General features: G+C 41.7%; 1 protein-coding gene across 1 annotated transcript in view; it reads left to right on the forward strand.

Moving 5' to 3' along the window:
• rsph14 (radial spoke head 14 homolog) overlaps window positions 1–27,329 on the forward strand; it is a 140,217-nt gene extending 112,888 nt beyond the window's left edge. The window contains exons 4-6 of the mRNA XM_028824537.2: window positions 15,359–15,584; window positions 24,772–24,908; window positions 26,897–27,329. Of these exons, the coding sequence (XP_028680370.2) occupies window positions 15,359–15,584; window positions 24,772–24,908; window positions 26,897–27,135 (602 nt within the window). The 3' untranslated portion in view covers window positions 27,136–27,329. The remainder of the gene's footprint in view (window positions 1–15,358; window positions 15,585–24,771; window positions 24,909–26,896) is intronic.

Raw genomic sequence — 27,329 nt, forward strand, 5'->3', positions numbered from 1 at the left:
AAGCTGAAAGTCTGCACTTCAACTGCATCTGAGTTGTTTCATTTAAAATTCATTATGGTAATGTACACAACCAAAATTAGAAAAAAAAGTTGTCTCTGTCCAAATATTTATGGACCTAACTATATATATATATATATATATATATTATACAGGGACTGATCCTCCATTGTCTCTTGTGTAGAAGATTGAGTTTGTGTCAGAATTCACAAATACGTTGTGTAACATTTTCAAACCTGCTTAATCCAGTTCAGGGACAAAGCAGGCCAGACCCTATCCCAGTAGCATCAGGCACTTGAGCATCTCTTGGCCTCTGATTCTAATGCCCACATTCACACAGGGCCAATTTAGAATCACCTAGTAACCTAACATGAATGTCTTTGGGAATGTGGAAGGAATACTGGAGTACTGAGTCTCCTCTCTTGCTCCTCAGTGATTTCAACCTTCCAAGAGACGGAATACACAGCAGTGGACTTGTGATGCTTCTGTCGTCCTTTGGTCTATCTCTTGGTGACTCTCCTCCAACCCACAAAGCTGGCAACACTCTTGACCTGGTATCATTCAGATCACTTCCTATGTTCAATATATTGTCTACTCCTCTACATGTCTCTGACCACCATCTTCTGTCCTTCAGATTTCCTCTTCTGACTTGCTCTTCTCAACCACCTTCTACCCCCATGACTACCCGCAGAAATCTCAATTCTCTTTCTCTATCTTCTCTCTCCTCAGCTATCCTATCATCCTTATCTCCCCCTAACTGTGCTGAACCATGCACAGCAACTGTGGAGTCTGCTACCAACAGTCTTCTCTCCTCTCTCCACAACTCCTTTAATCAACTCTGCCCTCTGTCTTCCAGGCCAAAACGTACTTCTCCGACCCCATGGCTGTCGGAGACACTACGAAACAACCGCAGACAACTAAGAGCAGCAGAAAGAAGATGGAGGAAAACGCATCATAACAATGACCTCCTTTCTTTTCAATCTCTCTTATCAAAGTTTGCTACTGACCTAACTTCTGCCAAATCTTCCTTCTACAGAACCAAGTTTGATAAATCCTTATCTAACCCTCGCAAACTTTTTGCCACTTTTTCTTCACTGCTTAAATCACCATCTCCTTCTGTCTCCCCAGCTCTCTCACCAGAGGACTTTGCTACATTCTTTGACGATAAGGTTGCTACTATCTGTAGTTCCTTCCCTCAGACTGACATGTTGCCCACCCACTCTCAACCGACCTGTGCGACCCAGCTTCATCACTTCACTCCACTTTCTCACGAGGAAGTGTCTCAGATCCTGACGGCCAGCAACCCCACAACATGTTCACTCGACCCTATCCCCTCAGGTACATTTCAGCTCATCTCTCAGGATCTTCTCCCACACATCACACACATAGTTAATGGCTCCCTAACGACTGGCCATGTTCCCACTGCCTTTAAGTCTGCTGTTGTCACACCAATTCTTAAGAAACCTACTCTGGACTGCTCAGATATTAACCACTACAGACCAGTATCCCTGCTCTCTTTTCTTTCTAAAGTACTGGAACGAGCAGTGTATAACCAACTTAACTTGTTTTTATCTAATAACGCCCTTCTTGACCCTCACCAGTCTGGATTCAAAGCAGCTCATTCTACCGAGACTGCACTTCTTGCTGTCTCTGAAACCCTTCACACAGCCAGATCTACCAACCTGTCCTCAGTCCTCATACTTCTGGACCTATCTGCAGCCTTTGACACGGTCAACCATCAGATACTTCTGGAAACTCTCACTAGTCTTGGGATCTCAAGCATTGTCTGGCAATGGTTTGCTTCTTACCTTGCTGACCGGACATTCCAGGTTGCCTGGCAAGGCTCCCAGTCAGCTCCACGAAGACTGACCACTGGTGTTCCTCAGGGCTCTGTCCTAGGACCCCTTCTCTTCTCCTTATACACAGGTTCTCTTGGGAAGGTAATAGCTGGACATGGATTCTCTTACCACTGCTATGCGGATGACAGTCAACTCATTCTCTCCTTTCCACCCGATGACCAGCAGGTCTCAACCCGCATCTCAAACTGCCTTGCTGATATCTCCTCTTGGATGACTTCCCACCACCTCAAGTTGAATCCCAGCAAGACTGAACTCTTGTATATCAGAGGCAACTCATCTCCGAATCTTGACCTTGCAATCTCTCTTGACAACTCGGTTATCGTCCCCTCAAAAACGGCAAGAAGTCTTGGTGTCACTCTAGACGAAGAATTGTCTTTCTCTCCACACATCAGCAACCTCTCCAGGTCCTGCAGATATCTCCTTTACAACATTAGGAGAATCCGCCCCTTTCTCACTACAGAGGCTACTCAGCTTCTCGTCCAGACCTTGGTCATCTCTAAGCTGGACTACTGCAACTCTCTGCTGTCTGGACTTTCACTACAGGCAACACGACCACTTCAACTGATCCAGAATGCAGCTGCAAGACTCGTTTTTGATATTTCCAAATTCTCGCACACTACACCTCTGCTGCGGAACCTGCACTGGCTCCCTGTGGCTGCCCGCATCAGGTTCAAAACCCTAACACTTGCCTTTAAGGCCAAATCTGGAGCTGCACCACCTTACATATCAGCACTGGTCAAGCAGCGTGTCACTTCTCGCTGTCTCAGAACATCAAGCACTGCACGTCTCGAACCACCCTTACTTAAAAGAAGAGGACGACATGCATCAAGACTCTTTGCAGTGTTGGCTCCTCAGTGGTGGAACGAACTTCCTCTTGCTGTACGAACAGCGGAGACCCTCACTGTCTTCAAACGTCGCCTGAAGACACACTTCTTTCAACAGCACTTGGACTAAAGTCCCCATACTTTTTTTTCTACCCTTTTTTTTTCAAAAAAAAAAAAATTTGTACTAACTTACTATTTTCTTCTAGCAGGGTTTTGTATACAACTTGGTCAGCGGTAACTTGTTTAATGACAGTAGATTTAATCCTAGCCTTAAAGACTGAAGAACAGTCGTAGACTACTAAGCACTGTTGTAAGTCGCTCTGGATAAGAGCGTCTGCTAAATGATGTAAATGTAAATGTAAATGTAAATGTACCTGGAGGAAGAAGGGAAAATGGGCCAACTCCAGATGGTCAGTGTGTGATTCAAACCATAGATGCTGGATTCATGACCCAGTCATGATAACCATTGTACCAACAATCCCCTCTCTCTTTAAAAACATTATATCCACAATTATTTATTCAGCAATTGCCTTTTTTTAAAGTGAATTCAGCATTCCATATGAAGAAATAGAAAGGTAAACTGGGAACGGAAAGAAAAAAAACACAAGTTAAACTAAATACTTGATTACAAAAATAAATCACAAATGCATTAAATCACATCACAGTAAATACAGAGGTTGAAGTTCAGAATCTGGTAATCCCATGATTCTATTTTGCAGGTGTTACAAAGTCAATTTTTTATAGAGGGAACACAGGAAAAAGTGGTGGGCCTTCAGTCAAGGCTGGGTTGGCCATTCTGATTGTGATAGATAGTAGTTCCTCAATTAGGAGGCCAGGGCTGGACCTTTTCATGCTGGGCAGGATTTTTGTGAAGAACATGTGTGTGATTAACAGATGTCCACATATGGATGCTGGTTAAAGTCGACATTGGAATGGATCTCTACGGTGAGAAGAGAAATGGATGTGTCTCACAGACTGAAGAGTCCTGACAGATCATGGAAAAGTCATTGTTCATCACAATGACAGAATGAGCAGGAGTGCATTTTGCGTACATGTTGATCCAAAAGCAAATTTTAACCATAATGGTGCAACTCGCCCCTCTTGCAAATCAACAGATATAATGCTAGCTAGCAGACACGTAACCCTGACGACATGCATTTCTCTGTCTTGTTGAACCATTGTGATGAATAAGTTGCTTTTGGAACAACATATCTACTAGGTACATGTAAACATATGCTGGTACTTGGCAGGCACTAAGGCTGTATTCATGTGCTGTCAGACAGATGGGTAATCGGAGTTTCGCAGTCGAGAATGTCATGTGAACATCCACAAATAGGAAACTCCAAGTTGAACAATTCAGAGAAAGCAATGCTACCTGAATTGTCCGAGTTGTGTCATAACTCTTTTCTTTAACGTCAGAAAAATATCCTGGTCAACCAGAAACTTCATTTTTGTGGCCACATTGTATTGAGAGTGACACTACAGTTTTAATGTGTTTACTTTTATTATTTTATATTCACATAACATTAAGCTTATCTTTAAATGCTTTTTGTGTGAACATAACTGCACATTCTGAAACCTACTTGATCCAACTCAGGGTCACTGGGGCAGAGGGAACAGTTCTAGACTGGATGGTAGTCCACTGCAGAGTCTGGTCAGCAGTTCACCTGGCAAGCCTATTTTGGAAATGTGGGAAAAAAATAGAAGTACATCCATACAAACAGAGAGAGAATATATTCAATCATCAGTTTTTTTTGGTACCTATGAATTGTACTTCACATTTGTGGTGGGCCTATCTGAGCATCACTGATTTCAAGGTAGGAATCCATCCTGGTAAGAATGCCAGTTTATTGTAGAAACACTACCACCCCCACCGACCCACCCCTTACCCTACACGCACACACACACCATACTGTAGTCAACAACTAAATTACCTTTCCTACTTAGGAATGTGGGTGGGAAGAGGAGTGTCAGGTGAACAACCTACACAGATACAGGGAGAACATGCAAATTGCATATAGAAAATGTAATCCTGGCCGTAAGAGATATGTCCCATACTGCCCTTCTCAGTGGTTGCCTCAGTTGCATCACAACTCCAAATTAAGATTTGCACCCTCTGTTCTGTTTATGTACAGATCCCTCCCTTATGCATTGCTAACCTAGTTTTAACTTTGCGGTTGACACAAATCACCATTTGTAATCCACTCATTGTTAAAATGCTTAAAATGTGAACTCTAATGCAGTTCTTTCCACAAATATCCTTGTAATGGGCAGTTCCATTGAGGACGATTATTGGGTGTTGAGCATAAATCCTCATGGATTCAATTTGTACTGATCTGCTTCTGTGATACCTGCATGGAGCAAGGAAGTATTTTGACTTGAATATGTCTTGTGACTTGGCAAGTGGGCCCAAGCTGTTGGTGTTTTAGAGTATTTTTATGGCTATTGCTCTATATATGTTTCAGCGTGCTTAATGAGCATAATGCAGAGTGATGGGCTCAACAGCACCGCCCTGCAGATCTGATGTTAGCTCCCAGACCTTGAGTGAGCAGTGTTTCAGGGTTTTGTTCCAACCTGTTTGCTTAATTAGAAGCCAACCCTTGCCAATAACGGACATTAATTAATTTCATGACTTGTTAGTGTTTTAATGTTGCCATGTCAAGTCATTCTTATATGATCATATTTTTTTTCCTTTCCAAGGATATCATCCATATGATTTGAAGCCTAAAATGAATGAATAATTCTCAGTCCTTCACTTTTTTCCCTTCAGTTTCCTTCGAAATATTTCATTAGATTCAATTTGATAAATATTTAACCCCAAAGGGTAATTTAGATGCGTACAACAGCAGAAACACAAAAATTAAATTAATTCAAATGGAAATGGAAACAAGCTAGATGGAGAACTGCTGGTTCTATTGTCATTTACATCTTATTACTGATAAGGAGCAATTAAAACAGCGAATGCAGTTGTTTAAGATGAAAATAAGCAGTTAAGGGTGGAGAACCTTAACAAGTGAGGCAACTAAAATGAAGTATTTAAGCAATAAGTACTTTATCAGCCATAATTGACTTCTTATTAAGAAACTGGGTTGAATCAAAAACCTGCAGCCACTGCGGCCTTGCAGGACTGATGTTGCTCACCCCTGCTCCAGACTATGTGCGAGCCTTTAAGTCACTTGCTGTTGGTTCAGTGCCTGTTCCTGAGTGACCCTAAGTGAATCATGTAACCTTCTTGTGAAAATGCTACACAAGTAACTGTAATGTGAAGCATCTTACTATAGAAGGGCACTATATAAAGTGACAGCTGTGGTGCGTTTGTGTCCCTGCCAGCCTTAGTAGCATGTGTTCACTCCCTCTGCTTGTCACACAGCCTTTGTGTGCAGCTCTCCCTGTGGATGCTTTCTGAGAGCTCTCTCATGGCTCCAGAGAAGCCTCAGTGCCACACTTAGTACAGTGTTATGGCTTCACACCGTGTGGTGTCGCCAAGCCTGAATGAGAATGTGGGTTAGTTTAAAATAGGACAGCCTTGGGATTGTTCGTCTCATTGACATTTCCATTTTGAGCGCTAGTGTGCGACATTAGGGAGTAACTGAAGCTTGCCTTTTATTATTATTATCATTAGCTCTCTCATTAGCATCGCTTTCAGTTGTTAGACACATTACTGTTCAAATGTGTTTTAGATTTACATGGATGAAAAAAAAACTTACAAGGCAGCATACAAGACAAACCTGAGCACAGGAATGAAGATGGCAAATCTCGGCCTCTTGGTAGGCCAAAGAACAAGGGCCAGGCATCCCTCCCGGCTCCACTAAAACGAACATTAAAGAGACTAGGCGGGCAGAGCACATCAGACTGGGAATGGCTGCTTTATCTTTGACCAGAAGAGGGAAGAGTTGAGCACATAAAACTGGGAATGACAGGTATATGTGAATGTTAGACTGGGGATCAATTGCGTGAGTATTCATAAAGAATGGTCAGCTACTTATATTTTATTATAGTTTAGTCTGTTTTTTTATTAATTTTGATAATCCTTTGTTTCTATTATTATTAATAAACATATTGACTGTACATGTGATTGTTTGTCTATTAGGCTGTTCAGTGCTATTGAATGAAACTGAACAAGATTTCATTTTAGGACTCTAGGATGTCATCTGTTCATTGAATGTTAGAAACAGCTACTGTGATAATGTTATCATAGCCTCTGTAATATATTAGTGGCTTTCATTACCTTTGACTATCACAATGCCATCTGTATGTATTTGTCTATCTATCTATTTAATTCCTTTCATCTATCTATCTATCTATCTATCTATCTATCTATCTATCTATCTATCTATCTATCTATCTATCTATCTATCTATCTATCTATCTATCAATGATAGCACTTTTTATATCTCTTTATCTCCCTCTCTGTCTTTATCTTAATCCAGGCTGGTGCAGGATTAATCACACCAGAAATCTGAATCACTGGTCCTTTCCATTCAGGAACCACAGGGACGGGTGACTGTTTAACTCTAATTGTTTGCACATTTGAAGTGCTGACAGCAGTGCTCTTCTCATTAAGTCCAAATGACAGCATTAAAGTAAATATTACTTGATAGAACTTTGTTTGCTGAAATGATCAGAACTTACACTCTTAGCAAACATTAACTACCCAACGCTCGTGGCTTTTTAATTTAGATAGCGGGTTATGCTGAACAGTGTTTTCTAGATCAAGCAATGATTTTCAAGTGCAGTACCCTAGTATTCCACAAGGTGGTAGTACACGGCTCATTTCAACCTTGACTAAGAGTTGGAATTTTTGCCTTGTGTAAGCTCAGCAGCAGTAAATCTTTTCTGTTCTTAAATGCTGATGCCATCACAATGGGCTGTACTTTACAGAAATAGGAATGTACAATTTGTTTTAACCAAGACTTGTACCTCCTTAAGTAAATTCAACGTTGGGCAGAGTGATTAGCCCAGTGTTAAACCAGAATGCTTAAGTTAGTCACTTGGAGTAACAGATTTTCCTATTATTGAATGTAGATTATAAACATTGTTCCACAGCACCTTTTACAGTTTTTAATAAAATACATGGAGAATCTTTTTTCAATTTTGATTTATTTCATTTTTAAATTGCCTTTTATGTTGAACAATAACCATTAACTATTGTTTATTTCACATTAAAAGCCATTGCAGGTGTTTTTTATATAGGTTCACATGGTAAATTCTTTTTAAAAAGTGCCTTTTTTAAATGTCATTCTCCAGAAATGGTTAGCACTGCTGCCTCTCGGCTCTAGAGACACACTTTGTATGGAGCCTGCTCGTTCTCCCTGTGCCTCTGTGTTGTGCCCTATCATCACAGACTAGTGGCCGGTCCAGAATTAACTCCAGACTATTCCCTGGTCCCTACTGTCCCTAATTTGATAGGCTAACTGTACTTAAGCACTTTTTCCACCACATAGTCAGCAGGAGATAGCAGGGACTTGTGCGTGTCACATTCAGCCATTCATTTGTCTTCATTTGCACATAAATCAACTGATTTAGAGGGAGATGTGTTTGTATAAGTTGAATGCAGGTGCAGAACATAGCAGAAGTAAAATTTGAACTCCTATCTTAGTACTTTCCAAGCCTAGCTCATTGGGCCACCCAGTGTAAGGATGGAGTAGCTCTCTAATCGGTCTGCCTTTTTCCCCTTTTCACTTGACAGGGTAGGCCTCTATTGAATCAGACAGGTGTTCCCACACCTGTGTCCAATCACCGATGCATTTCCAAATCTGCATGAGAGTAAAGGTGGTCACTTCCACTTCTGAATGCCAACAACATAATCAAATACAGCTAATCCAGTCTGGCACAAGACTGGAGTATCCTGAGCCATCTATGACTTACAGGGTGGACAAAAACACCATACGCTATTTATTTTTTGCTAGGATTTTGACAGCTGAAATGACTGAGTGAGGTCTGCTGATGCCAACCCTTCACTTTGGTACTGGGAACTATCCCTGACTTATATGGCCACGAATGGCACGATGAAACATCCAAGGCTAGATACACATGTTACCTCTCACTCTCACTGTTCTTTGTCCCCTGGTCACATCTTTCTCTGTTAAACAACTGAGTTTCACTTTCCTGATCTTAGGCTTTCAATGTACTGTACAGTATAAGGATTAATTTTGTGTCCATCTTAACATTTGTGCATCTCTTGTGTAGTAGACATTTCATGTTATTCTGGCATTCTTAATATCCATCCTGTACAACGTGCTTTAGGTTCCTGGACATCCATTTCTTATGTATCCCCTACCCCTACTATTTTCAGCTGTATAGTGCCTTTCATACTGTCTGCAGTGGGGAAAATGCCTTTTACATCAGTCTTCATTTGGCCATTCTTCTTCTATTATTTTATTATAGCTCCTTTCATAGTGGGTACAAAGTGTTTTTCCCCATTACATTGTGTAGCATCTTTCATATTGTGCATAATGCACCTGCGAGGCAGGAACCAGTCTTGGATAGGATGAGGGCGGATTGGTATTTTAGATTGTTACATCGTGTTACCTTAGACATTGCGTGCATTTACAGAACCTTTTTAAAGTTTGGTCACTGGGCCTTTGATACACTTTAGAAGATGCATCAGTTTAAGATGTGATTACCGATGCCATACCATGAGACGGCTTTTGTTGTGTTGATCCGAAAAGAACCTGGAGGATGATGGGAACACTGCTGGCTGAGGTTCAGGACGGCTTACGTCAGGTGGCGTCTGTTCACACATCCCCCGCACCATTTGGCGCAGTTCTTGTGAAGAGAGTTGGCCTGCCAGGAAGAAGAGGAGCGCTGCTGAGAGAAAAGGCCAGCTGTTCACACGATTCAGAGTCCTGCTCCAGACAACCTGCGCAGATGGCGCTTAGACGTTCAGAGCCAAACAAGTATCTTGATGTTAATTATGTAAGGCCATTTATTTGGGATTCAGATATTATATAGTGCCTTTCATAGCTACCAATCTTATTTAGTGTCTTTTATATCTATCCATATTTCAGTCTTTTATAGTGCCTCTATCTATCTATCTATCTATCTATCTATCTATCTATCTATCTATCTATCTATCTATCTATCTATCTATCTATAATAGTGCCATTCATATCCCTCTACCTTTTATAGTTCTGTTTAGTTATCTACTGGAGGTGGCTTTATACTCTTATTAATAAATAAATATAAAGAAATTTGGAAATCTTGATTTCCCTTCTATAACTATGGTGTATATTTTTAAAAGTATAAACAGTGTCACTGTGAGCAAAGACACCTGCAAAATCATAAACACTGCATTCAATCTCTAAATCACAGTTTATAAATTATGAGCAATTTGTACTGAACAGACTCAGGTTCAGTTGCTCATGCCAATGAATGAGTGGCATCTCAGCAAGGACTAGCTTCATCTCTCCATTTTGTTTTGTTAGAATATAGTTACATGTGCAAGACCATTAAGATTCTTATGTGCCACATGATCTTTTCGGCTCTGATTTCTGAGCAACCAGTAATAGTGAAACTGTAGCAGTGAGCTTTATTAAAGATCTCCTTATGACAAAAGACACTGGCAATAACACCAGCAAACACTGCTGCTTGAAGTGCTGTGGTCTCTCTTGTGCTGACCTGATATTGGTTTAATGTCGCTGTAAGGGAGGGCACATTGAATCTTCTTCAATGTCCTCTAGAAATCAATTAATTGTCCAATCTCATTATGTTACTTCACTGCTGCCGCTTTATGGATCCAGGGTTCTGGGTTTGAGTCCCACTCCTGGACTGTTGTCTGGGTGGGAATTGTATCCTCTGTGTCTTTCCCACACCACCAAAATTGTTTGCATTAGGTTAACTGATGATAGCTAATGGGCAGTTTGTGGGTGTGTACAGGAGTTGGCCCAACAATAAACTAGCACACTGTACTGGGTTGGTTGCTCCCTTAGATTTGACTCTACCATGATAGCCTGCAGCCCTCTGCCACACTGGATTGGATTAAGTAGGGTCTGTGAATGTTTCTTATATGATGCTCTTGTTTCACACCCTTAGGGTAAAATCTTTCGGCAGTGTAACATTTCCTTCCACTGTTTCACAGATGGCACACAATTCCAACTGTAAACGTTTAATAACTTCCTTTCAACTCCTGTAGATAACGTCACTTCTTTGGCCCGTCCTTGGCATCTCCCATATACCAACTCCTTGTGTGTTGGATTAATCAGTGGCCTTAAATTTGTGGGTGTGTGTATGATGAACGTGCTCCACAGCTTGTTCCTGTTTTGCACCTGGCACTGCCAGGATAGGCCGGTTCAGGAAATGAAGGTATGACTAGGATAAGCAGGTTGAGGAATTAAAAGAATGAATGAAATAAACAATGTAATATACTGATGGGAAAAAAATGGTTGTTTTGGAACATAAAATGTATTTATTTCATTATCTATTTCTTTTGATTGTTCTTGAAAGTATCTGGTTTTACAGCGAGTAGTTAACCTATTCCAGCATTATTTTGGTACATGTGAGGAATCAAGCATGGACAGAACACACTCCTCCACATGCACACATATCACAAGTAGATTCATGTAACCAGGTCCATTTTAATTGGGCAGTAACTTCTACCCAGTAGACCCCCACTGGGCTCCCAGGATGCAAACTCAGATATGCATCCCACATGGAGTATGGAAAGCAACTGTCTTTTCCAATTGATCCAAAAGAGAGCTGTGTCTGCTCAAGTGACAAATCTGGTGTGGGACTGCCAGAATGTTCCTTCTCCACAGTGCGTTCATCTCATTTGAGCCCTTCTACACTAACAAGGTCATTGTTGGGATCCGGGTGGAATCCTTGTGGAAAACATGCAAGCTCTGCACTGATGGGGGCTAACTCTGCAAAGCAAAAGTAAAATGTAGCTTTCACACAACAAGTCTTTTTAATAATTTGGTTCTTCATCTTGTCTAGAATAATCCACAGTGAGCTCCTGAGTCATTTGATCCTAGTGACTCCTTGCTAATACTAATCCAGGTCCAAAATTCCCGGTGGCCGTTATTTGCTGTAACGTGACAGTGAGTCATTTAGACAGAAGAGGAGAGCAGCTGTACCTGCTGTTTAGTCTTCTTTTGGAGTGTCTGAATTGAATTAAAAGGCATGTGGCGTGGTTCCTCTCGGTGTGACCTACTTTAAAACTTGCTCTTCAGCACTGGGAGTGAAAATGGTTTGCTATTCAACCAGATGATCTTGATTCCACCAGGCAGACGCCTAATGCACTTCATGAGTTGTGAGTTGTGACCGTTGTGAAAATGTCACCGAGAAACCAACAAGCACATGTTAATGTGCCCTCCACTGAAATGATATGTGACTGACTGCATGCATGCAGTAGCTGGGGCCCAGTTTGATTATGACATTGTATGGTCCACGACCTTCCAAGTGAGCATTTTTGACGTATGGTGCACAATGTGACCTGTCATGTGTAGTATACACTCTGAAATGTCACTGAATCAATTGTATTACACCCTTTGGAACCCAGTATGTGTAGTAGTGGTGCACATGCAGTCTGTGTATATTGTGTGCAATCTGGAACGTAACCTGATAGCATATCATACTGTGTCACACAAAATGATATTGTCGCTGTGCATGTGTAGTACACACCCTGTCACTGGCACTGTACACATGACATGCTTGTGTCACTACATGTGCATAGGGCTCATGTTGGTATATATCCTTTTCGTGTCACTAGGTATACTGTGACCATAACTCATATCCCTTTGCTTTACATTCCGCACACATTCTGCAGTGAAATATGTTGTTTCACCATACTTTTGAAAACAGTCTGAACGTGTGGGGATTCTCTAGAATGTGACTCAATAGTGTGAGTGAATATCCATCCAACCCGCTAAATTCTAACTACAGGGTCACAGGGGTCTGCTGGAGCCAATCCCAGCCAGCACAGGGCACAAGGCAGGAAACAAACCCCGGGCAGGGTGCCAGCCCACTGCAGGGCACACACACATACACCAAGCACACACTAGGGACAATTTAGAATCGCCAATGAACCTAACCTGCATGTCTTTGGACTGTGGCAGGAAACTGGAGCACCCGGAGGAAACCCACGCAGACATGGGGAGAAAATGCAAACCTCACAGGGAGGACCCGGGAAGCAAACCCAGGTCTCCTAACTGCACGGCAGCAGCGCTACCCACTGAGCCACTGTGCCACCGTGCCACCCCGTGAGTGAATATACTCACTCAAAAAGAATATGATCTGAAAGTTTCACTGTAAATTTGTTGATTCCCGAAACACAAACTGATAGTGTACTGTGCATTGCATCCTGTGACACATGGCCTGATAGCACTGGTGTGTAGTACCACCTTGGAAATAACCTGATATTACAAATGTGAATATACACACAACAGAAAGAAGAGGGGGGGAGATGTGTCCAAAGGCAGGAGAAGAGGAGGAAGGTAAAGAGTGTGGAACTGAGGGTAGGAACTTTGAATATTGGCAGTATGGTTATCAGCAAGAGTGAAAGGGAAGGTCTACAGGACAGTAGTGAGACCTGCTATGTTATATGGGCTGGAGACGGTGGCACTGACCAGAAAGCAGGAGACAGAGCTGGAGGTGGCAGAGTTAAAGATGCTAAGATTTGCACTGGGTGTGACGAGGATGGATAGGATTAGAAATGAGGACATTAGAGGGTCAGATCAAGTTGGGCGGTTGGGAGACAAAGGCAGAGAGGCGAGATTGCGTTGGTTTGGACATGTGCAGAGGAGAGATGCTGGATATATTGGGAGTAGGATGCTAAGGATAGAGCTGCCAGCGAAGAGAAAAAGAGGAAGGCCAAAGAGAAGGTTTATGAATGTGGTGAGAGAGGACATGCAGATGATGGGTGTGACAGAACAAGTTGCAGAGGACAGAAAGATATGGAAGAAGATGATCCGCCGTGGCAACCCCTAATGGGAGCAGCCAAAAGAAGATGAAGAACATGATCTGAAAGTGTTACAGTAGTGCACACCTTGAGTTATTAAATGACATTAAATTGTACATTTATACAGTGGAACCTCGGGTCACGACCGTAATTCGTTCCAAAACTTCTGGTCGCAACCTGATTTGGTCGTGACCCAAACTAATTTCCCCCATAGGATTGTATGTAAATACAATTAATCCGTTCTGGACCGTACGAGCTGTATGTAAAATATATATGTTTTTAAAGATTTTTAAGCACAAAAATAGTTAATTATACCATAGAATGCACAGTGTAATAGTAAACTAAATGTTTACTTACTTCTTCTGTAATGTTTACTTCTTCTGCTTGTGCTTTCTCTCGCACTCTCTCTCTCTCTCTCTCTCGCTCGCGCTCTCTCTCTCTCACACTCTCTCGCTTTCTCGCGCTCTCTCTCTCTCTCGCTCGCTGCACAGGGAGAGACTGAACATGTGTGGAAATCATCGGTGCATACGAACCGGACGGGAAACTGGCTTGTTTGTCACCTGAGTGTGTGGTCGTGAACAGATGCAAAAGTTTGGCGAACTTTTTGGTCGTAACCCGATTTGTACGTGGTCTGAGACATTCGTGACCCAAGGTTCCACTGATACATTCTGAAACATGATGTAATTGTGTCACTGTGCATGCACTTGTATGCTGTGATACAAACCTTAAAACATTATGAGGTAGAGTAACTTTGGATATGCACATAATCTGGGCAATTGTAAAATCAAATATTTCCTGCTCGTATCATTGTGTGTATATCCTGGTGTACAGTATGCACAGTAAGGCTTTACCTGATGTTAAGTTGTACACATACAAACTATGCAACATGTCACTGTTTGCATAAACAGTAGTATACACTCTGCACATAGCCTGGTGGAATAACGGTGTATACAGACTCCATGACATGATCAAATATTATCATCATATTGGTATACACAGGTACAAACAAAAGAATGTAACTTAATATAAAAAATTATATTATAAAACATATTTTTTCTGTGTCACTAGGCATACATACACTTTAAGATTTAAACTATGGCATAGTTCATTGCATTCTGTGGAGATTAACCTGATAGGTGCGTATTATGTGTGTATGTGGTCTCGATTGTGTAACTGTACACTTCCTTCTTTGTTGCTTAGCCTGATGGCGTCATCATGTGTGAACCGCTACTGCAGTAAGCACTTTGGAGCATCATTTAACAGTGTGTGTGATGTTATCATGACTCTGTGTATGCCGTCATTTAACTTGTTAGACAGGTACATTTTCTGGGATTTACTCTAAAAATGTCATATTGTGTGGCTAGTCAGTGGATGATTATGTGTCATACTCCACCATCCACAAAATGGGGTCTTCATTTCAGCTTCATTTTTATGTATCTTGAGGAGCATCCTACTATTAGCCTGAAAGTTCGTCAGTGTGCCGTAGTGATTAAGGCCTTGGAATTCAATCCCTGGGGTTGTGGGTTTAAATACTGCTACTGATACAGTATAACCATGAGCAAGACACTTCACCTGCTTGTGCTCCAATTGGAAAAGAAACAAAAGAAATGTAACTAATTGTATCTCAAAAAATAATACAAAAATTGTAAGTCACCTTGGATAAAGGTCTCAGACAAATAGTAAGTAATAAAATCTGAGATCTTCCAGAATATTCTGTAAAGGTCTTTATCATGACAGTTTTCCCCAGTGCCCCACAGTTCAAATGTGACTTTCTCTTCCAGGAGCAGCTGGGATTGTGGATGCTGGCCTTGTTCCTCAGCTGGTTTTGAAGTTGCCATCAGAGCTGGTGGAAATTCAGGAGATCATTTTGGACACCTTACACTTCTGCCTGAGGGTGAATGTCTCCCAAGCCCTGGCCAGTGGTGCCATCAGCATTCTGAAGGAGAAGCTCTTGCACAACTCTGTCGCCATTCGCAGCAAGGCAGCCCAAGCACTAATGGGGATCTGGTAAGGACACTTGGGTAACAATGTGACTGGGGTCATTGCTGGATGTGTGAGAGGGTATGACTGAGTGGAATTGAAAACTATACTTTAATGGGCTCAACAACTGAGATCAATTCCACTCCTTCCAGTGACATTCCACCACATTCTAACTTACAGGGTTCCAAAGAGCACTCCACTTTTTCCCATGTTCATGTTCACTGACTGAGGTCAGTGCCTGGTGAAGTTCAAAGGCTTTTAATTAACTGTATTGGTCAGGACCTGAGTTATTTATATAACTGCATACATTCGCTATTGGATGGATGGACAATGAGATATCTGCTGACATTTGGCTAATTTTATCTTTACATTTTTCTTCATGTGCAGCTTGGTTTGCAAGGAAAATGCCAATAATATGCTTAGGAATTTTGAATGTTTTGCAAGAACTGTATTATAGTAATATTCTATTATTATTCTTCAGCATTATTATCCAGCAATCCACTGTATGAGCCACCATCTTAGCACCATCAGGCATGAGGTAGGAACCAACACTGGGAAGGGTGCTAGTCCTTCTCACATACACACCTTCACACTCACTAATAGTCCACCCATTTCATTCATCTAAAGGTGACAGTCAGAGTCATTTTGTTATGTGCTCAATATTTTTCATTTCATTTCTCTGGGTTAAATGGCTCGTATTTTTAAAATGTGAATAATCAAACCTCCTGTACAAAACTTGATCTCAACATAATAAAGCAACCCCCTGTTGTGTACATTCCTTTACCTGTGGAAGCACAATAGCAATAGCCATTACCCAGCTTGGACTTTTTTTTTCATCAGGGGTGTGTTCTGCTCCTACTCTGTTCAGTGCTTGCATGGACTGGGTGTTGGGCAAGGTTGTGGGGTCCAGTGGCTGTGGGGCATCTGTTGGTGAAGAAAGATTCACTGATTTTGACTTTGCTGACGATGCTGTGATCTTCACTGAGGCAATGGAGGCCCTGATCGGGGCGCTTGAGAGATTGAGCGAGGAGTCTGGGTGTCTAGGCTTGCGAGTGTCCTTTATAAAAACCAAGATTCAGGCCTTTAATGACCTCTTGGTCACGGCCATCAGCAGTGTGTCTGTCTGTGGAGAGAGTGTCAACTTTGTCAAGAGGTTTACTTACCTCAGCAGTAAAATTCCTGACTCTGGTGACTCTTCCTATGAAGTCAGTAGACGGATTGGGAGAGCATGGGAGGTCATGAGGTCGCTGGAAAGCAGTGTGTGTTGCTTCCAATATCTATGCAAGAGGACGAAGGTCCAAGTCTTTAGTGTCTTGGTGCTTCTTGTTTTGCTATATGGTTGCGAGACATGGACGCTATCCAGTAACCTGAAATGAAGACTGGTCTCATTTGGTACTATGTCTCTTTCGAGAATACTTGGGTACCGCTGATTTGACTTTGTGTCTCATGAGCGGTTGCTCAAGGAGTCCCAAATGAGGCACATTACCTGCATTGTGAGGGAGCATCAGTTACGGCACTAAGGCCATGAGGTGCGATTCCCCAAGGGTGAACCTGTGCATGCTCCCCAACCTGACCTGACCTGACTGGAAATGCTTTCCAAACCAGAACTAGAATAAATGAGCTTGGTAGCAGATGGATGGGTGTGCTAGAAATGGCATTAGAGAGTAATCGAAAGGGGTTAATGCATACATTAACATACATATATTCATTGTTCTGCGGTGGGTTGGCACCCTGCCCAGTATTCATTCCTGCCTTGTGCCCTGTGTTGGCTGGGATTGGCTCCAGCAGACCCCCGTGACCCTGTGTTTGGATTCAGCGGGTTGGAAAATGGATGGATATTCATTGTTTCTGCCAGTGTAAATCGAGACTAAGTACGTTTCCTTTGGTGGAGCTTGTTGTGTCGATATGCAGTGGTGTAGTGTACCAGCACCTCAGCTGTGACAACTGGTCATGGCATCTACTAAATATTAAATGATTTTATAATCAATTGTGTGCTGTCCAAATTTGTATATTTTTATCTGTCACTGTACGTTCTGCATTAACTGATTGCGGTATGTACTACAGTCATCCATATTGTTTAATGGCCTTGTTGGTCCTTTTTTGGTTTTATTAAAACACTATCCCTTCTTAATATTTCCAAGATGATGTCACCACACTGCCATTGTTTACTGTATGTTGTGGTGCTGTCAACAGTTATTTCCTGACGAGCACTGTCTCCACACTTCTTTTCATACAATTGGTTGGCTCTTCACTCACATGCCTCAATCCTGCAAGATATGTTAATTCATAGCTGTTACAAGGACCACAATCAGCCATTGACACTCAAAGCAAAGAACAAATTAAGAAGACTGCATTTGATGAAAACATGCAAAAAGTTTGGAATTTTCTTTAAAACTCAAATCAAATTAAGTATTAATTGCTTTGTGGGATTACATAACTTTTTTTAGAAGGTAGAGCTTATTATTAACATGCAGTTGATATCCTTTGATCTAGGAATTTCTGTGTTTGTAATTTTATATTGTCAAGCACAATATTATGCATTATGGTGCACATGACGATTTGTCAATTTCAAATTTTAAACGTTATATTTCACCAAATAAACAAAACATGTAGCACTAGTAGTCTTGGCCTTTATATACTTTCAAAGTACCTCAAACTTGTTCCAGATGCAAGGTATGTGTAGTGCCACCTTTTTGTTCACACTAAAAGCACTATACAGTTAGGTCCATAAATATTTGGACAGAGACAACTTTTTTCTAATTTTGGTTCTGTACATTACCACAATGAATTTTAAATGAAACAACTCAGATGCAGTTGAAGTGCAGACTTTCAGCTTTAATTCAGTGGGGTGAACAAAACGATTGCATAAAAATGTGAGGCAACTAAAGCATTTTGTTAACACAATCCCTTCATTTCAGGGGCTCAAAAGTAATTGGACAATTGACTCAAAGGCTATTTCATGGGCAGGTGTGGGCAAGTCCGTCATTATGTCATTATCAATTAAGCAGATAAAAGGCCTGGAGTTGATTTGAGGTGTGGTGCTTGCATGTGGAAGATTTTGCTGTGAACAGACAACATGCGGTCAAAGGAGCTCTCCATGCAGGTGAAAGAAGCCATCCTTAAGCTGCGAAAACAGAAAAAACACATCCAAGAAATTGCTACAATATTACGAGTGGCAAAATCTACAGTTTGGTACATCCTGAGAAACAAACCAAGCACTGGTGAACTCAGCAATGCAAAAAGACCTGGATGTCCACAGAAGACAACAGTGGTGGATGATCGCAGAATCATTTCCATGGTGAAGAGAAACCCCTTCACAACAGCCAACCAAGTGAACAATACTCTCCAGGGGGTAGGCGTATCGATATCCAAGTCTACCATAAAGAGAAGACTGCATGAAAGTAAATACAGAGGGTGCACTGCAAGGTGCAAGCCACTCATAAGCCTCAAGAATAGAAAGGCCAGATTGGACTTTGCTAAAGAACATCTAAAAAAGCCAGCACAGTTCTGGAAAAACATTCTTTGGACAGATGAAACCAAGATCAACCTCTACCAGAATGATGTCAATAAAAAAGTATGGAGAAGGCGTGGAACAGCTTATTATCCAAAGCATACCACATCATCTGTAAAACACGGTGGAGGCAGTGTGATGGCTTGGGTGTGCATGGCTGCCAGTGGCACTGGGACACTAGTGTTTATTGATGATGTGACACAGGACAGAAGCAGCCAAATGAATTCTGAGGTGTTCAGAGACATACTGTCTGCTCAAATCAAATGCAGTCAGATTGATTGGGCGGCGTTTCATGATACAGATGGACAATGACCCAAAACATACAGCCAAAGCAACCCAGGAGTTTATTAAAGCAAAGAAGTCGAAAATTCTTGAATGGCCAAGTCAGTCACCTGATCTTAACCCAATTGAGCATGCATTTCACTTGTTGAAGACTAAACTTCAGACAGAAAGGCCCACAAACAAACAGCAACTGAAAGCCGCTGCAGTAAAGGCCTGGCAGAGCATTAAAAAGGAGGAAACCCAGCATCTGGTGATGTCCATGAGTTCAAGACTTTAGGCTGTCATTGCCAGCAAAGGGTTTTCAACCAAGTATTAGAAATGAACATTTTATTTCCAGGGTTGGCACCCTGGCCGGGATTGGTTCCTGCCTTGTGCCCTGTGTTGGCTGGGATTGGCTCCAGCAGACCCCCGTGACCCTGTGTTCAGATTCAGCGGGTTGGAAAATGGATGGATGGATGGATTTTATTTCCAGTTATTTAATTTGTCCAATTACTTTTGAGCCCCTGAAATGAAGAGATAGTGTTAAAAAATGCTTTAGTTGCCTCACATTTTTATGCAATCGTTTTTTTCACCCCACTAAATTAAAGCTGAAAGTCTGCACTTCAACTGCATCTGAGTTTTTTCATTTAAGATTCATTGTGGTAATGTACAGAACCAAAAAAATTGTCTTCTGTCCAAATATTTATTGACCTAACTGTATGTATTGTGAGTAAATGGACACTAGATGGCACTGTTGCCTACCTTTTTCCCAACAGACAGTACGCAGGACACGGGATAAAATCACCAAGAAGTATTTTAATTTCTTTTGCCTCCTTGTAATGTACCTTCAAAGCACCACAGCCACAATAAAAACAAATCAAAACAAAAACACAATTGTTCTCCACTACACCACCCAGCAAGCTCCGTCACACTCCTCCCAACTCTGGCTCGCTTGCTGGATCTTCACCAGTCCTTTATGTAGTTCTTGACGCGGAAGTGCTCCTGCTCTTCTTCCCACGCGACTTGCCAGCACTTCCAGGTCAGATGGAGAATCACAAGTCTTTAATCAGCCTGGAAGTACTGTGGGGCCTCCGTCCTCATGACTTCCAAGCACTTCCGGGCTGTAAGGGAAGCATGACTCCCCAGGTCCTTTAATAGCTCCACCTGGTGGCACCCATGGCACCCAACAGGGCTGAGAAACTGGACTTCCAAGTCCCAGGATGCCCTGCAGGAATCCGGGGCACCGCTACACTCCAGGGGAGCTGCCATCTAGTGTTTTGGGAGAGGCAGTGTCCTAAAAAAGCTGCTTTCCCCCATCCTTCCACTTCAGGGGCATCCCGGCTGGGTTGAGCTGTCGGCCGTCCGTCGTCTATATATATAATATATGTGTGTGTGTGTGTGCATGCGTTGTGTGACCATTAAAGTGTTTTTTTTTTTTTTTGGCCTGCAATTGTCTAATAATAAGGCAGCTATAGAACAGTAAAATTACATTTTAATCAAAATGGCATAAGGTCTCACAATCTGAAAGTGCTTCTCTCAGGCATCTTTGGAAGTTCCCTTTAAAATACATGTCTGAGAAAACTGTGGAAGAAATCTTACCTTCCTTACCCGTCATGTATGGCCACTGTGATGGTGAAAAAACACAGGAAATTAAGTGACTTTAGAGATGAGAATAAAGTCTCATATGTCCATATTTGCCTCATTTGTATTGTTGTAGTCACTAATTGCTGAATCTGCTTAACAATATAGTTGCCTGGCAGTCCATTTGGCAAGTGAGGGGGCCGGCTTCTGGTTGTTATAGAAACAGAAAGTCAGGTCACAGTTTTGAAGGACATGCAGACATAACTGGAGAAGAGCAGCATACAGATGGACTAGATAATGTATTCATCATGATTGTCAGAAATATTTTGGCAATGCATTTGTTTTTCTTTAGTAGTCTACTAAGTCATATAAAATCCTGTGTCACCTGGTCAAAGTGGACCCGAGGCTCAATTTAAAGTTTTAAATGAGGGATTTATTTTGTTGTCAATAAGCAAAGACAAAACTCACTCCTACTTGATTGCTTCATTTGAATACTACAGAGTATTTCCTAACAAAATCACATCTCATGAAAGTTATCCTGACGTGTGCTCTGAAATGCAAAATGAGCAGTGGGCCTTCAAAGCGAGTCATGAGCAGAAAAGCTTAAAAAGAGAAATTCTCTTTCAGACACATGGATGGCAACAACAGGAGAGACACATTTTAAGAGGTTTTACTTGACAACTAGCCAAACACAATCCTCAAGGTGAGAATCTACTACTAGGGTGGTGATGTAATGGGGGGAATAACACAGGGAATTATTAGAGTAAAACATTAGTCTTAATCACATCTTGACCCAGCAATAAAAGATGGTCCTTGACAGCTGGCCAATTTTGGTCTTTAAGGAAGCCCTGTAATTTGAGATTAACCAATCTCAGCCCCCAGAGGAGACAGTATAGGGTCTGATCTAGTAGATGAACTGCAGTCTTTGAGAACACACTTGTAATACTAGGGTTCAATCTAATGTGATGATCATTTTTCTTGAAGAGGTGATGTAATGTTAATGTCTGACCTAGTGGGGCAAGTTAAATTGGCTGAGATATTGGAAATGCTTGTCACATTTCCTGATATCTGAAATTTAATTTTAAGGTATATTGAAATACCTTCCACTGTTTTTCAGGAAATCTACAGTTTGTATTGAGATCTCAAATATGTATTTCATCCATCCATCCATTATCCAACCCGCTGAATCCTAACTACAGGGTCACGGGGGTCTGCTGGAGCCAATCACAGTCAACACAGGGTGCAAGGCAGGAACCAATCCCGGGCAGGGTGCCAGCCCACTGTAGATATGTATTTCATCCATCCATCCATTTTCCAACCCGCTGAATCCTAACTACAGGGTCACGGGGGTCTGCTGGAGCCAATCCCAGCCAACACAGGGCGCAAGGCAGGAACCAATCCCGGGCAGGGCGCCACCCCACCGCAGATATGTATTTCATTTTATCTTAAAATCATCTTACAATAGGCATGCATTCTCTTTGTGGCTGTCTATCAAAATGTATCTTAAGATATTTTAAAGTAGACTAGGAAGAGTGGTTAACACTGCTGTCTTATATCTCCAGAGTCCTAGGTTCAATACCAGGCTCAGTCACACTCTGTGAGGAGTTAGCATGCTCTTCTAGTATCTATTTGGGCTATTCTTCAGGTCCTCCAGTTTTCACAGGTTAGATTGACTTGAGACTGTGACATGCTACTGTGCATACGAGACTGTGCTCTGTGATGGACTGACCTCTTGTCCAGGGTTGCCTTCCTGTATCTCTCAAATCGGATAAGGGAATTTAGATAATGATTTCCTCTAATAGGCAGGAAATTGTGTTGAGGTATCTTGAAAAGTCAGTTAAAATCAACAAAAGCACACTATACAATGGTTACAAATATGAATGAAAAGTGTGTATGAAACTTGAACATACAAACAGCTTGGATACAGTAGTTCTAAGACTAAATTCCAACTGTCTCAGGTCATTCTGAAAAGGATCATTCCATAAGCAAATGACAACAATTATGTTTGGATAGAAGGCATCTAACACTACGTCTGTCATTTCTGACCATGTATCTTCTCCAAGGCACAGCAGGTGCCACCACAAATGCAGAAATGAGAAAAAAATAGAAAAGTATTAGTGATGGCAAGAGTAAAATAGCTACTACAGTTAATTGACAGCAGTAGGAGCAGCCTTAGCAGCAGCTCTAGCAGGAGTACACCATGCTAACATAATGAGTCTTCAGCCTTGACTTGGTAGAGTATTATATTGCTCTACTTTCCCCTTTTGTATTATTAATATGTAGCCTTTGTCAGAATGCCTCAGATCTCACAGACTTACCACTGTTTCTAAGGTATTGTACCATATAACTTCTCCCCACCTTCCCTTCTACATTTATAACCTCAGGCAATTAGGTGTAGTAAAAGACAAGCAGTAGTTAAGTTACACTTTAAATAATGTATTATTGATAATATTCATAAGTAATAACAATAAGCAAAGTACATTTGAATACTAGCAACCATACAACCTGAGAAATGCTGATGTGTAGTTTCAGGCGGCACACAGACTTGTTAGTTACTTAAAATGTCTCTAGTTAAGGCATCATTTTTGGTCAGCTTTCTTCAGAACAGGCCGCATGCCTGTCTCTCTTCATTGTGTTGTCCTTTTCAGTTCATGGTGTGTGAGATTCTCTTTCAGCAGATGTTTGTAAGAGAGAGAGAGCTAGGGAGGGGTAAAGCAAGCACATTTATAGATGTTCTCTCCAACCCCTAGAGCCAATAGGGCGTCATGGTACTTAAAGGCTTCTGATACAAGCCAGTTCCAAACAGCCATACTTCAGACCAATGGGGCACAGAATACCTTCATACCTGCCACCCCCCAAAACCATTTGTTGAGCTGACGTTTGCCAGCTAGGCAGTCTGGCTTTCCTGTGGGGGTTGACTGAGAGAGTCCTGCACAGAATCACTTGCCAAACTGGTTTGAGGCCCTTTCCCCCAAACCTGTCATAAAATTATAAAGAGACTCAGTCCTTAAAGGGGGTGGGAGTACTTAACCATACAAATAAAGACATATAAAATATTTATCAACTTATAGGCAAAATTTCACACCACAACATTAGGCCATTCCAGATTCAGGTGCCCTATAGCTGAAGGTTCTGCGTGCCACTCTAGATTGATTTATCCTTGAAGTCTGAATGCATTTTTATATCTTAAAATGCATTAGGACATCTTAAAATAGACCTGCTTTTTGAGAGATCTCAAAATAGATGTTTACTCTGAACTATCTGAAATGCTTTTATGGTTTCACAGTGCAAAACAGGCATGGATGTGTGCATGTGAGTGCCTTGCACTAAACTGGCGTTCCATCCAGAACTGGCACTGCCCTTCATCTGATACCGACTGCAATATCAAACGTGGGTTCAGAATTCAGACAGAGACATCAACTGCATTTCAGGGTAAATGTGAAATATGTTTCTGTCCTTTTTAAGGAATCTAGGAATAGACAAGGGTGTTGTACCGTGTTAGCCATTATGAATGTAGTGAAAAGTCAAGCAAAATGACAACGTTTATTGGCTAACTAAAAAGATTACAATATGGAAGCTTTCGAGGCAACTCGGGCCCCTAATTACATTGTGCCTGAAGAAGGGGCCTGAGTTGCCTCAAAAGCTTCCATATTGTAATCTTTTTAGTTAGCCAATAAAAGGTGTCATTTTGCTTGACTTTTCACTACAGGAATAGACAAGAAATCAGAAGATTTTCAGAGATAGTTTATTTTGAAATACGGCAAACCACTTTGCAGATAAAATTGAAATGGGCGAAGTAAGCCAATTAAGGAGGGAGGATACTATTAGTATTTGATCTTGTGGTTGTTTCTTTATTTTCAGTGTTCCTCTGGAAGGTAAAAATGAGGTGTGTAAGCAGAACATCATTCCTATCCTGGTTCGGCTTCTAAAAGACAGGCACCCAGAGGTGGCAGCCAAAGCTGCAGGCTCCTTGATGATTGCCACCATCACAACACAAGGTAAGACATAATTTGAATTCTGTTTAATTGTGTGCTGTCCAAAGAGATTACACTTGTGTGGTCCACTACTCACTTTGCCATCCCTATCTCAGTTCTTTTTTGCCCTTTCGCAATCCATGCTGAAGTAAAACTGAAATGGCTTGTAAAGATTCAAAATGAAGATTTCAATTGTAAAGAACACTAAACTGTGTAGTTGTCATTTGAAACCCAATGATTACATTCTGTTAAGTACACAAAATCTTGAAAAGTTCAAAATAGGATGTGTTTTCACTTACTTTACCCAGAATTTATGTATCATCCATGGGTTTGCTGCAAACAGTTGTGCTGCTGGCCAATCACAGAATCTAAAAATGTAGCTGTTGTGAAAAACGACCAGGGACCTTGCCCCACTGGGACGCCTGGAGCAGGGAAAGACCAGGAGAGGGGCATTATCTCCCCTGGGGGCAAGAGAGCAGCCCCCCTAGTTTCCATCAAGGACCACAGATATGGAGCCGTGAAGCTCAACCCTGTGGGGGTCTGTGGCCACACCCAGGTGGCGCCTGGGTGGTTCCCGAGCCCTGGAGGACAGCACTTCCGCCACACCAGGAAGTGCTGCCGCTCCAGGAACTGTGTACGCCCGGAGTGCTTCCGGGTGCAAGGGCACATCAGGAAATGCTGCCGGAAGACCATCTCAGAGCACCTGGAGCACATCCGGGGCATTATTAAAGGGACCGCCTCACTCCATTCGAGGAGCCGGAGTCGGGAGGAGGAAGATGGAGCTTGCGAGGGAGGAGTGGAGGCGGCCTGAAGAGAAGGAAAGGACTGAGTGGTCGTGTGTGAGTTGGTGGAACTTAATTGTAAATAGTTGTAAATAAACATGTGCGTTGTGGACATTGGTGTCGTGTCTGTCTGTGGCCGGGCTATCTATCTTTTACACTATGTTGGATGTCAGCACCAGCCTTAAAGAGTTTGTCTCCTACTTTGTGAAAAGTAATTCAAACACTATGAAAATGTTCTGAAATGGTTCACTTTCAGTCAAAGCTCACCATAAAAATTTTGATGGCTCCAGTGTTTTATTTACTTACAGTATGTTAGTCACATGGTTGCTTATAGCTTCATACGCTCCTTATAAGAGAGCTTAGCAGAGTTTAAGGTCCAGTTTTCATGTTCACAGCCCAACCATGACACAGACTCATAATACATCATATTTGGCACAGCAATGATCAATCTGCCATGATTTCTGGTCATTTAAGGAACGTTCATCTTTAAAGATGAGTGCCTGTATTTCAGCTTTGGGTTAGTTTTGTATCATTAAAGCTCTTGGCATCCTTTTCATTTTTGGCACTCAGTTTCCTTAGTATGTTTATTTTGACCACTGCTTTTGTTTAATCCTTCCAGATTAGTTCTTGCCTGATAATACAGTAAAATTTTATTGCTAATTGTTCCAGACCTAAAGATCTGATGTCAACCTTGATATTGAGGCTCATGATGAGCCATTCCAAACATCAGACGAATACACATCTAAAGTTTTTCCGGAAGACAATTCATCACAATGGGGTTGATCTTAATTTCTAAAGACAAACAGCATCATTTAGTTGGATCAGTTTGGAAAAAAGCTCACTGGTATCAACAGCAATTCTATCTGTTTTATAAAATCTAATGAGACAGATCGGTGTTGGTGTGTACTTCGTACTCTAATATATAATGGGGCGTTCATGGTATGTCCAGAGTTCTGCTCAGCAGATTGGTAGGTGGAGTCCTTTTTATTTCTTGTAACTGAAACCTAGAAGGATGCCCTTAGCATTTATTTTTTAACAGTCCTGCTGCTTCTCAAGTAATGGAAAGTAAAATTTGGGTCTGGGTGGTTTGTTGTTTAAGTGCAACTTGTTAAATAATAGATGGAAAACTCTATGATTTTAACTCTCTATAGCAGTCCAGTGAGGCAGCCATTTCTGCAGCAAAACCTGTACTGTTTTCTCATTGCCTGTTTTATTGGTTTATTTATACAGGGAAGTATGCAGCCTTGAAAGCAATGGCTATCCCACCTTTGCTGCAGCTGGTTTCCAGTCCTGTTACTGAGGTCAGTCTCAATGCCATCAAAGCCATCACCACGCTGGCAGAAGCCCCTGAGGGCCGCCAGGAGCTGCTGAATCACGTCGCTGTTCTGGAAAGCAAGCAGGATCACTCCAGCGAGATCATCAGAAGGGCAGCAGGCACAGCTGTTCGGGTCATAACATGGAAGCCATAATTACTTTTATATTTTACTAGAGTGCCGTTGGGTTGTTTGGTACTTAAAGTATTTTATTTCTGTCCTTGTGCTCATCCTTTTAATTTGGTATTTGGTACACTGTAATGAATCAAACATGGGACTCGCACAGGTGCTTGAACATGTATGTATCTTCTACACAAGTGCTTGGCATAAATAAAGTACTATCTATTCTA

Source organism: Erpetoichthys calabaricus, chromosome 18, assembly GCF_900747795.2.
Source record: "Erpetoichthys calabaricus chromosome 18, fErpCal1.3, whole genome shotgun sequence".
NCBI classification, from domain to species: domain Eukaryota; kingdom Metazoa; phylum Chordata; class Cladistia; order Polypteriformes; family Polypteridae; genus Erpetoichthys; species Erpetoichthys calabaricus.